Source organism: Cricetulus griseus, chromosome 2 (assembly GCF_003668045.3).
Source record: "Cricetulus griseus strain 17A/GY chromosome 2, alternate assembly CriGri-PICRH-1.0, whole genome shotgun sequence".
NCBI classification, from domain to species: Eukaryota; Metazoa; Chordata; class Mammalia; order Rodentia; family Cricetidae; genus Cricetulus; species Cricetulus griseus.
The window spans coordinates 119,648,868-119,661,603 of NC_048595.1; the positions used below are offsets into that span (position 1 = coordinate 119,648,868).

The 12,736-nt window shown below is 41.3% G+C and overlaps 1 protein-coding gene across 5 annotated transcripts in view; it reads right to left on the bottom strand.

Moving 5' to 3' along the window:
• Usp45 (ubiquitin specific peptidase 45) overlaps window positions 1-12,736 on the bottom strand; it is a 72,766-nt gene that overhangs the window by 42,635 nt on the left and 17,395 nt on the right. For 3 of the 5 annotated variants that reach the window (XM_027403458.2, XM_027403459.2, XM_027403457.2), the window contains exons 6-8: window positions 6,308-6,450; window positions 5,727-5,822; window positions 1,897-2,027 (exon numbers count right to left, since the gene is read on the bottom strand). In XM_027403458.2, the coding sequence (XP_027259259.1) occupies window positions 1,897-2,027; window positions 5,727-5,822; window positions 6,308-6,450 (370 nt within the window). Of the gene's footprint in view, window positions 1-1,896; window positions 2,028-5,726; window positions 5,823-6,307; window positions 6,451-7,790; window positions 7,870-11,431; window positions 11,623-12,736 lie in introns of all 5 variants that reach the window. The other 2 variants (XM_027403460.2, XM_027403462.2) reach the window with 2 other exon arrangements.

The following is a 12,736-nucleotide window of genomic DNA, read 5'->3' on the forward strand; positions in this document are numbered from 1 at the left end:
TGAACAAATTGGCACAGGAGAACGATTCCTGAACATCACGCCAGAAGCACAGACACTGAGGTCTGCAATTAATAAATGGGACCTCCTGAAACTGAGAAGCTTCTGTAAGGCAAAGGACACAGTCAGTAAGACAAAACGACCACCCACAGAATGGGAAAAGATCTTCACCAGCCCCACATCTGACAGAGGACTGATTTCCAAAATATACAAGGAGCTCAAGAAGCTAGCCACCAAAACACCATACAATGAAATTAAAAAGTGGGGTGCAGAACTAAACAGAGATTTTTCAACAGAGGAATCTGAAATGGCTGAAAGACACTTAAGAAAGTGCTCAAAATCCTTGGCCATCAGAGAAATGCAACTCAAAACAACTCTGAGATACCACCTCACACCTGTCAGAATGGCTAAAATCAAAAATACCAATGACAACCTATGCTGGAGAGGTTGTGGAGAAGAAGGAACACTCCTCCATTGCTGGTGGGAGTGTGAACTTGTAAGACCACTTTGGAAATCAGTATGGCAGTTGCTCAGAAAAATGGGAATCAATCTACCTCAAGATCCAGCCATTCCTCTCTTGGGTATATACCCAAATACTGCATGTCCATACAACAAGGACATATGTTCAACATGTTCATAGCAGCATTGTTTGTAATAGCCAGAACCTGGAAGCAACCTAGATGCCCCTCAACTGAAGAATGGAAAGAGAAAATGTGGTACATTTATACAATGGAGTACTACTCAGCAGAAAAAAGCAATGGAATCTTGAAATTCGCAGGCAAATGGATGGAACTAGAAGAAACCATCCTGAGTGAGGTAACCCAATCACAAAAAGACAAACATGGTATGTACTCACTCATATATGATTTTTAGACATAGAGCAAAGGTTTACCAGCCTATAATCCTCTACCCCAAGGAAACTAGAAATCATGAATGACTCTAAGGGATAAATGGACCCCAGGAATGGGAAGTGTCATGAACTCCCGAGCTAATTGAGAGCATGAGGGTAGGGGAGAGGGTGCTGCCACAATAAGAGTACAAGATGAAGAGTAGAGGAGAAGAAATGGAGGAGCAGATATATTGAGTTGGGGAAAGAATAGAGGAGAGAGAGCAGGATGAGAGATACCATATCAGAGGGAGCCACTATAGGTCCGAGAAGTGATCTGGAACTAGGAAGATCTCCAGAGACCTATAAGGATGACACGATCTGACAGTCCAGGCAGTGGAGGAGAGGATGGCCTAGAAACCCTTCCCCTAGAATGAGATTGATGACTACTCTCTATGCTATCCTAGAGTCTTCATCCAGTGGCTGATGGAAGCAGAGACAGACATCCACAGAAATACACTGAGCTGAAATCTGGAACTTAGTTGAAGAGAGGGAGGAATGAAGAACGAAGGGGTCTGTACCTTGTTGGAGAAACCCACAGAAACAGTTGGCCTGAAAAAGGGAAAGCAGATTGACCCCAGAAGCTCTTTCGGAGGCCAGTACTGGACTAACCCAGCCCCCTGATCATGGATGCCAATGGGGAGGCCCCTGCACTCCTGGGAGCCTCCGGAGGTGGACTGGCGTTTTGCCCTGGTGTATGTGGGGGACTTCGAGAGCCCATCCCACTTGAAGGGATTCGCTCTGTCTCTGAACACATGGGGAGGGGCCTAGGCCCAGCACAGGAAGATTTGATGGACTTGGTGGAGCCCCGGTTGGGGGCCCTACCCTGCCTGGGGAGTGGTGGGTGGATGGGGTGGGGGGTAGGTTGGAGGTGGGGGAGAAGGAATGGGGGTGAGGGGAGGGAGAGGGAGAGGGGAAGTACATGTGAAACAAGCCTGTTCCCTAACTTGAATTAATAATAATAATAATAATAATAATAATTAAAAAAAAAAAAAGAATACAGACACACTCACTTCTGGCAAAGCTGGTTGAAAAGAACTTTAGGAGAAAGTGGTCCTTTTTCAGCCTCTTTCATGCTGTGAAGAAACAGGAACAAGGCTGAAGTCAATGGTCCAGGGCTTGAAAGTTCCACCACTAACGGATCCTTTGAAAACATGATCAATGCTATGTCAGACATATATAATTTTACAAAATATTATCAAGAATCTTAAAGCTATACCTTATTTAAATGATAGTAACTAAACTATCTCAAGTGTATCCATTTTAAGTCCTTCCCATATAAAATATTTAAAAATAGAAAACAGGATTAAATGCTGTAACTGGCCTAGCAGAAATGCAGGTATTGTAAAGAGACTTGAGTCACTCAATTGAGTAACTCAATCTGACTATACTGCAGTTGGAACAATGGACCCCAAAGAACAGAGACTTTCCCCAGGAATCTCATGCTGGGAGATAGGAATGGTGCCAGACAGAGGGGGGAGCTTGATTTCCAACAGTTCTAATCCCTTGCCAGACCACTTTACAGGATGAGACTGAAACCTTTGTATGTCCTAGGTTTTCTGTTAAACTTTCTCACTTCAGGACCCCAAGGATGGACTTAAGGGTTTGCTGGATCTCTTCTGTCCCTCCCTCAAATGTGGTCACATTGAATAATTCTCTTATTTTCTGCTTTCCACTTTTCATTTGCGTTTTTAAAAGTTGGTGTATTGAGGAGGGCAACTGGATGGACCTGACTTTGGGCACAAATTGTGACCCCCGCCCCAGGCTGATAACAATGCCTTGCTTTAAAAAAAAACACAGGATTTTCAATATCTTCTGCCTTTTACTTGCTGAAACCACAAGCCTGAGTGAAATCACCAACCTTCTGTTGATTCAACCTGTCTCTTGACATGCTTGTCTGTAATCAAGATTATAAATCTACTTGGTATTTGTACAAATTCACAAATAAACACAAATTATATACCAGAACTTCACCTTACTGTTGGGTCTCATTTGTTAGGAACAAATGGCTGAGGTGCCTATTAATATATCAGCCAGCCCTTCCATCATCACTGTGGCTTCTCCCAGCTCTCCCAGCCTCACTCAGTAGCTTGGCTCCTCTGGGCACTTCTCCTCCCACCCCCTACCCTAAACCTCTCCCTTCCAGGGGCTGGGCTTCTGCTTCCCTTTCCCCCAGCTTGATCTCTATCTTAACTCAGCCATTTTTGCTCCACTGGTCTCTTGGCTTCTTGGCTAGGTCACCTTATCAGCTGCTCCTCACGTGGTCTCGCTCCTCCTCTCTCCTCTCATGGTCTGGTTTAGTCTGTTGGCCATGTTCAGGCTGGACTCTGCCTGCATTCTCCCTAAATCTATAACAAAATCCGTCTCCATACTTTAGGAGTAGTCGTGTCCTCCTTTTATTTCATTTTTTTTAAGTTCACTTACTTTTCCCCAAACTTTCCACTAATAAATGAAGGAATGGGGAATTACGTAACAGGCTTGATATGTTACATCTTCTTTTATTTTTACTTTTTTTTCCAACTTTTTTATTTGAATTAGAAACAGCATTGTTTTACATGACAATCCCAGTTCCCTTCTCCCACCTGTCCTCCCTTACCGCCCCCCCCCCAACTAAAACCCTATCTATCACATATCCTTTCTGCTCCCCCTGGAAGATGAGGCCTTCCATAGGGTGTCATCAGGGTCTATTGTATCCTTTGGGATAGGGCCTAGGCCCTACATCTTTTTTTAAAGGAGATATAAAGCTCAATAAAGTAACAATTGTGCTAGGGACTTTTTTCCCCACCAAACTTTGCTTCCTTGCTAATTCTTCTGGGCCTCCAGGGAGGTGTGATCCAGAGCACTGCATGGACACTCTTTTTTGTGGCCTCCAGGGAAGTGTGATTCAGATCACTGTGTGGGCACTCTTTTTGGTGGCCTCTAGGGAAGTGTAATCCAGATCATTGCATGGACACTCTTTTTTAACCGCTCTCAAAAGCCAGATCCTAAATCACACTTTGTCTGCTAATGTATCTGCACCATGTTCACATACATACAAAACTTTATTTGGCTGAACGTACGCTAAGCACTCACCTTTGAGCTATACACCCAGCCCTGTTTTGTTTTGTTTTAAATTGGCTTTGACAGTCTTGCCTACCTCCCAAGCATTCCCTGTACCTCAGCCTGCAAAGTATCAGACTCCCATACATGAGCAATCACACCCTATATCTTTTCTTTTTCTTTTTCTTTTTTTTTAAATAAACATAAGGGTCTCACCATGTTGCCTAGGCTGCCTTGAACTACTGGGATCAAACCTTTGCTTCAGCCTCCCATTCAATTGGCTAGGACTACAAGCACAAATACTACCTTAGCTCTCAATAACTATTATCAGTTACTAGTGGCAGTCCATTCCAGCAAAAGTCCATCCAAAATACACACACAACTAAATAAAGTAAGCTAACTACTTGTTTCTATGAGGTAGAAGGTACATTCTTGGGGAACGCTGAGTGTCTCAGTAAGGGGGTGATATAAGAGCCTACAAAATTTGGACTTTGGTTGAGTAATCTGGCATAAAATCTAAAGAAAGAGGATTTACTCTAGACACAAGCCATCAGCTGACAGGTAATTCTACCAGACTACCTCAACAAGTCTAATCTATGGAGAGGGCAGAGAAGACCAATGTTAAGCTTGCTAAAGTGTTGGTGATTCACTCTTATGTCAGCCAACAGGGGCGTTGGGTTTTCTAAATGGCAAACTTGTTTCACCCGTGTTTAGATAAATTACAAAACCACCTTATTTTGTTCTTATTTTGTCCCAGGCTTGGGGCCCTAGCCTGAGGTTGCCTTACTGTGAGATTGAGGAATATGGCCTGGCTTTGGATGTTATAGGCCAGCTTCTGACTGTTAGCGATTGCTCTTCTGTTACTGTCTTTCTTTCTCATTAGCTTACAATTCCAACATTAGACTAGACTTCAACAACCTTTATCTGAAGAGCCTGTGAGATGGCTGCTTGGCGGGTAGAGGCACTTGCCGCCAAGCACAACGACCCGGGTTCAATCCCCAGGATTGAACGCTGGAGAGAAGTAAACTGTACAAGTTGTCCTCTGACCCCACATCTGTATCATGTCACACATGCACATACACACAAAATCAATAAACTATTAATAAAAATACTTTAAACCAAGGAGCTGGAGAGGTGGCTCACAGGTTCTGAGTTCAATTCCCAGCAACTACATGGTGGCTCAAAACCACTTCTAATGAGATCTGGTGCCCTTTTCTGATTTGTAGGCATATATGCTGGCAGAATACTGTATACATACTTAAAAAAAAATACTTTAAACCAGCAGGGCAGTGATGCCACACACCTTTAATCCCAACATTCAGGAGGCAGATTTCTGAGTTCAAGGCCATCCTGATCTACAGAAAAGCCAGGGCTACACAGTGATACCCTGGTCTCAAAAAAACAAACCCAAGAAATTAAACCTTCAGATATTAAATATTTAAATCCAACTTTAAAGAACAGCAACAACCACAAACCCTAAATTAAAAAAAAAAGTCACTGTTAACTACAAGAGTCCTAGACATTTTGGTCAATAAAAGTTTTGACCCCTGTTTTTTTCCAGAATGTGTAAATAAAAATACCCTAATTTTTAAAATTTTTTTGACCTATAATGTTTCTGAACCATAGCATACTTAACCACTACAATTTCTGAAAATTTTACCTGATTATTTATTTTTACAAGGTACTTTTGAATTATGTTTTAAAGCTCTCAGACTACAGTCCCATTTGGTACTTAGGGAAACAGAAAGGAAATATTTTGGAAACAGGTTATGATGTTTCTGTGGCTGTTGTACTTGCTACTCACCAGCTGCGGAGCTGACGAAAGAGAAATCTTGAGTTTGGTGCCGTCCTCTTTTATCTCATTCATCAGCTCAAAGAGAACGTGAGTCTGCGCCAAGTTCTAAACAACAGAGTCAAGCATCCATCCAGTTAGTGCATATCTGACATGATGACGTCAGTGCTTTGTTCAGTTAATGTGGATCTGACATGATGACGTCAGTGCTCTCTGTTTGGTTAGTGTGGTTCTGACACGATGACGTCAGTGCTGTTAGTATGGTTCTAGTGTGATGACGTCAGTGCTCTCAAAGCTCCCAAAGTCATCCAACACAGCAAAATATGTCTACTGAAAATCTTAAAAGACGTAACTGACTACACTTCACATTTTCTGCCAGTATGACTAATGAAACTATAAAACAGGTTTCCTAGTAGCACTGTTGAGTACACATATGATAATGACCAACAACTACCCAAACAAAGAAAAACAAAAAGGACTTTCTAGAATAACATTTCACAGTCATTGGGCAGTCTACACTACAGGTGCACCTATGCTCATATTAACTTGTTCAAATAACTGTTTACAGTTTATAAATCATTCTGATAACTTACCTGAATGACTGCATTAAAAAAGCAAGTATTTCCTAAATTTGTAATTCCTTTAACAGATGGCACACAGCTGCCTTTTCTTCCCTTCTTTATTTCACCCGTTTCACGTTTTTCTTCACTAAGTTTTATGACTTTAGAAAATGCACCTGTGAAACATAAGTTACAGAAAACTTACATGACATGTAAAATGTGTCACTTGACGATTTAAATATATCATTTGAAATCAAATAAGACTGAATCTTTGAATCAGTGTTCCTGAAGGATAAGACCACAAACACTGTATCTTTGGTTTTATATTTTATTGTTATTGAATTGAACTCATTTTAATATAGCTGTCTGTACCCTTACATCATATTACAGCTACGCAGAGAAACCTTGTTTCGAAAAACCGAAAATAAATAAATAAATAAATAAATTCATTTGCCAGGCGGTTGTGGTGCATGCCTTTAATCCCAGCACTCAGGAGGCAGAGGCATGATTTACAGAGTGAGTTCCAGGCCAGCCTCCAAAGCTAGAGAAACCCTGTCTCGAAACAAAAAAAAAACAAACAAAAGGCTGGATTTCTACTAGAGTTGTTGTCTGATCTTGCAGATAGTCACTGAAAATGGATTCTTCTTTCTTTTATTCACATATATTAATTTTATATGATAATGGATTTCATTGTGACATTTTCATGCAACTAATATGTTTTTGCACTACTTACCTCCTTTATTATATTCTTGTTCTACATCTACTTTTACTGATCCCTGCTTCCCAGATAATCCCATTTCTAGGTCCCATGGTTGTTATGCTGTCGGTGATGGTGTTTTGGTGATCCATTTTTTAGTGTTTCATGTAAGATCCCAGGTGAGGGACCATTTACAAAAGCAATGGCTCCTTACAAGTGGCTATGCCACTAAGAAAATGCCTTTATGTCAGGTGTGATGGCACATGCCTTTAATCCCAGCACTGTACCAGACAGGTTAAGTGACCTGCTCAAGGACATCATAAGAGTAATTCCAATTATAAATCCATCACCTTACAATCTAAATTCCTTCCAACGACTCATGTTCTATGAAAGTAACTACAAAAGACAGTAGGCTAAGCTTCTTACAGATCTGGGTGTATACAGCTCTGAACAAATGAATCCTCAAAAGACCCTCCTTCCTTTAACATTCTTAGTAAGTGCTGTTCTGATATGTAACATATCTGAGACAAGGACTCACACAGCTTCCCTGGGTTCGAGTCTCCTGCCCCCCCCTCCAGTCTACATGATTACAGACAATTATCAACAAGTCGGGTTTTATTAAGTGTTGGGGACTGAACCAAGGACTCTTGTGTCCTAGTCAAGCACTCTATCAACTGAACTACACAAAAAACTGAATGGTTGGGAGAAATAAGCTACAGAAAGTCACTATAGATAAAGACACAAATCCACTTGGAAAAAAATAGTCCTAGAAATAATTAACATTAAAATTGTTTTGATATACTTTGTGTATCTCTGTACCTTATTCATCCATCACTTTTTAAAACATCTGGGATGACATCCCAAAGTAAACAATGTTCATAAGACCATCTGGACAAAACTGCGGGCAAGAAAAAAAAGCATAAACATATGGAAAAACAGATTTTCTCCCTTCCCTTCAGCGGTGAGGAATGACAAATGTCAAATCTGGAGCTAGCCACGCTTCACTGTGCGATGCTTTGCAGCACCACCTGGCTCTCCATGCAGAGCCACCAAATATGGACCCCACTGCCAGAAAGAACATGCCCACAGGGCAGTAGCAATAAACACAGTTGATTTCACGGTTAAATGGCCACTTCACACAAGTGGCAAGGGGTTGTTTGTTCACTTTTACAGCAAGTCTATGAGAAAATATCCAAGATTAACAAGGCTATTAGGCTTGTGTATCAAATACGTCAGATAATTTAACCAGAAAACAGACTAGTATTTTCTGAAAGCTACTTTTTTATTTAAAGTAATAGGGAAAGTTTCCCAATATAGAACAATTTAAAGCCAGTCAGTTTATGGAATGCCCACAGTGTGACAGGTATTGTACTAACCACTATTTACATTTACATAGAATAACTTATGATTTATGACCAGAAAGTATAGAGCTGGCACATAAAACTTTGAATTTATGGTATTATCTTAGCAAAACTTTCAGGACCAAGGTATACATTTTGTACATCTATTCACTAATGAACTGTCTGCTTTGAGCTAAGATTCCAGTTTAAAACAGGGGAGTGTCTGAATTAGTCAAATATTTTAAACCTAAAGGTATATGTGGTTTTGTTACATGGTCCAGTTTATGTGCTGTTGTGGCCTGAACCCCCAGTTTCAACCCCTAGGCAAATCTAGGTGAGCATGCTAGAAAATGAGAAGCACCGCAGCCCTTCAACCTCCTTTATAAACACAGAACCAAATATCCTAAAGACTAAAGTCCAGGAACTTTTTTTGGAAGATGTTATAATGAAAAAGGCAAAGCTGCTACAAAAAAAATTTTTTTTAAAAAGCATACAATTTTTTATTACTGTTAATTTTTGAACCTGGTTTTAACCACAACTAAAAATAAAAATGGTGCCCATTATTAGAAAGGGTAAATTCAGAACTTCAAGGTTATTTTATTTTAGAAGCATATTCTATCTACAATTCACATTAGAATTATATGGAATGAGAATGCACAGAACAAACAGCGGGCATTCTAACTTTCTGCTTATTTCTTGTTTTGGTTGCTGTGCTGTGGGCTGGACCATTACACTTGTACCTCTATCGACACTTCTTACAGCTTTTTAAAAATCTTTTTGAGACAGGGTTTCTCTGTATTATAGCCCTGACTGACCTGGAATTAACTGTAGATCAGGCTGGTCTGAAATTACAAAGATTCGCCTGCCTATGCCTCCTGAATGCTGGGATTAGTGTGCTGCCACTACCCAGCAAACAAACCTTCCATTTTTTCCTCTCTTTTCAAGACAGGGGGTTTCTCTGTGTATCCCTGATTATCTTCTTATGGCTCTTTTTTATAACTCTGTATCTCACCTTGAAAGTGTGTTGGCTATATACACAAAGAGCAGGCTGAGCAAGCCAGGGGGAGAAAGCCAGTAAGCAGCTCCCTTCCATGGCCTCTGCATCAGCCCCTGCCTCCAGGATCCTGCCCCACCTGAGATCCTGCCCTCACAACTTTTGACGATGAACTGTTATATGGAACTGTGAGTGAAATAAACTTTCTTCCGCAAGTTGCATTTAGTCATGGTGTTTTATCACAGCAACAGTAACTCTAAGACAGACTGGTACCAGGATCATGGGATATGGCTGTGATAGACCTAACCATGATGTTTTGGGAAGAACTGTGGAAGAACTTTGGAAATTTGGACTAGAAAAGCCATTGATAATTGAGAGCTCAGTGGACTGTTGTATAGGATCTTGGAAGATGAGAGCGTTGAAAGCAGTACAGACAATGGAGGTCGGGCTTGTGAAGTTCCAGAAGAAGCTTGAGTCCTTGAAGACCCTGTCGGGGCTGTTTGCTATTTTGAATTGAGAATCTGGTTAGCTGGGGTTGAGGGATCAGCTGTGACGAACAAGGACCAGAACAACTGAAGAAAAACTCTTGCTTTGTTAGGAAAATAGATACTGGTCAGATAGAGCGAAGATATTATAGCAGCGATTGAAAAGAGACCAGCATCACTGAGGTGAAGTCTGGGAAGTGTTTCCTCAGGGTCAGCACAGAGGCCGTGTTCCAGAGGTGGCCAAGATTATACCTTGTGCTGGCAGCCAAACTTGGTAGTATAGGAGTCTCCCAGGTGGTACTGGTTTTGAAGGTATGAAGGGGTCATGGAGAGCAGCTGAGGCTTAGCACTACAAGAAGCCAGGATAGACTATGGGTAAAAGCACAGCCTCAGTGTCAGTTAAAGTCCAAGACTGAAGAGGTCATGCAAAGAAGTTGAAGTTTGGCACCATGAAGAGAGCCTACGAAAGGCTATTGGTGAAAGTGCAGCCCACTTGCAGCAGGAGATCCAGCATTTTGGAGACGCCAGTACCAAGGGATGACCACCAAGAACAGTAGCAGCAGTGAAAAGCTGGAGCTTGGAAGACAAAAGCAGAGCCAGAGAAGTGACCGAAGCCCTGTTGAGGAGCCCAGGAGATGGTGAGTTGGATCCCAGATATTGGACACTTGAGTTATTCAGTTGGAGCTTGGTTTTGCTTTGTTCAGATTGTGACTGTGCCCTGGTACTTTCCTCTTGAATTAAGAGTATTCAACTTATTTTTTAATTTATAGGAGCCCACATTTGGGAAACATTGGATTTTAAGACTCTGGATTTTAAAAGAGACTGGCTATTTTAAAGAGACTAAATTTTTAAGTGTTTGAATTTTTAAAGAATGTGGGGCTTTTTAAGTATGGAAGATGCTCTATGCTATAATGTCAATATTAATGTGTGATCTCGGGGGTGAATAAGAAAGGAAATGATCTGGCTTTACAGTAAAGTACCTGTGTGTCAAGTTGACAAGGGGTCAGTTGTGCTGGTCAATTTGATATAGGCTAGAGTCATCTGAGAGGAGGGAACTTCAATTGAGAAAATGCCTCCATTAGATTGGGTTGCAGGACGGGCACTGGAGGTGAATGTCTTTAATCACAGTACTCAGGGGGTGGGGATCCGGGCACAGACAGGCGGATCTCTGTGAGTTTGAGGCCAGCCTGGTCTACAGACTGAGTTCTCAAAAACAAAAAACAAAACAAAAAAAAAAGATTGGGCTGCAGGCAAGCATGTAGGGCATTTTCTCTGTGATTAATTTGGAAGGACCCTGTCCCTTGTGGATGGGGCCACCCCAGGATAGTAGTCCTGGGCTCTATAAAGAAAGCAGGCAGACTAAGTAAAGCAGTAAGTAGCACTCCTTTCTGGCCTCTGAATCAGCTCCTGCCTCCAGGTTCCTGTCCTTGCTGCTTTTGACATGGAACTGTGAGTGTCATCAACCCTTTCCTCTCCAGGTTGCTTCTGGTCACGGTGTTTTTATCACAGCAATAGTGACCCTAAGACATTTAATCAGGTTGATTTGATGCTCAACACAAAGGGCCCCCATCAACCTGACACATGCAAGCCCAACAAAATCCCACACAAGCACACAGAGATGGATGGGCTTAGCAGTCTCACTGATTCCAAGTGCAGGGTCTTCATGGATAAGGGCAGACTTCAGCTCATCTTGCAAAGCAGTATTAACATCCATTACCCCTCCAGCGGCTAGACCTTCCTCTGCCATGGCTTACAGGTGAAGTCAAACCTTGAATACACCGAGCCTCTGCCTCACAGGGCTCTGCAGTGGCAGGGACAGAGCTAGTGTTCATCTTGTGAAAATACAAACAAGAGCAGGATTTACATTTATGGCAGAAGAAACTGTATTTACCTTTTTAAAAGGTGTTAAACCTTTCTAATTTTTACTATATAAGGTCACAGTATTTTAGTCCTCAGCTTCAGAAGCTAATCAAACCATTCAATGCTGTTTTACTTTCAAAACAAACCAAAAAAAAAAAAAAAATATGGGAGCAGGGAGGACATAAAAACACTTTCTAAAACAAACACACTTCAGGTCTTTGGTACCCCAAGAAGCATTAGCATAATGCACTCAAGAGTACATGCTTTATTTTCTTCAGTCCTAATAAAAATAGCATTCTTCCAGTACTGACATTTTGAGCTAAATTTCTCTAGAGAGAGCATGGAACTCGCAATCTCCTGTGTAGCTCACAAAAAGTAAACCAATATTCCTCAGTATCCCATTAGGAATTCCTGCATTTGGTATTTGTATAATACTCTAGTTATACAAGCCTACTGAAGTAACGTAGCTTAATGAACCTTTCATAGTACATGAGTCAGTTTAAAAAAACAAAACAAACAATCCCCCCAAAAAAACTGTGAGCAAATTCTAAGTCCAAAGAAAAATGGAGACAAGCACATTCAAAACCTCTCCATTATATCCACATCCACCGCAAGAATGGTTCATTTGTTAGGAATGATGAAACTACATTGACACTTCATTATCACCCAGTATCCATAGTTTACATTAGTTTCCTCTTGGTGGTGTATGTTCCTTTCAGCTGGACAAATACAGAATGACAGATACCCGCCCTTATCATATGGGACAGTTCCATGGCCCTAAAACCCCTCTGCACTTGTTTGTTCTTCCCTCCCCACAGGCTCTGCCAACTTTATTCACTCTTTTATTGCTTCCATGTCTTTGGTCTACTTCTTAACATCTAGACAGATGTTGGATCTTGCAAGGCTATTTTTTTGCCCCTTTTCAGTCTTGTTATCTATGACCTTTTCATTACGCATATGACAAGGGTGAGCTCCCCACAAACACACAAATTCAAACATCAGATGTGAGATCTACACAGCTGTAAGCATTCTTCTGGGAACCTGCACTGGATTCATCTCACTTGCTTAATGCAATTACCTAAACCA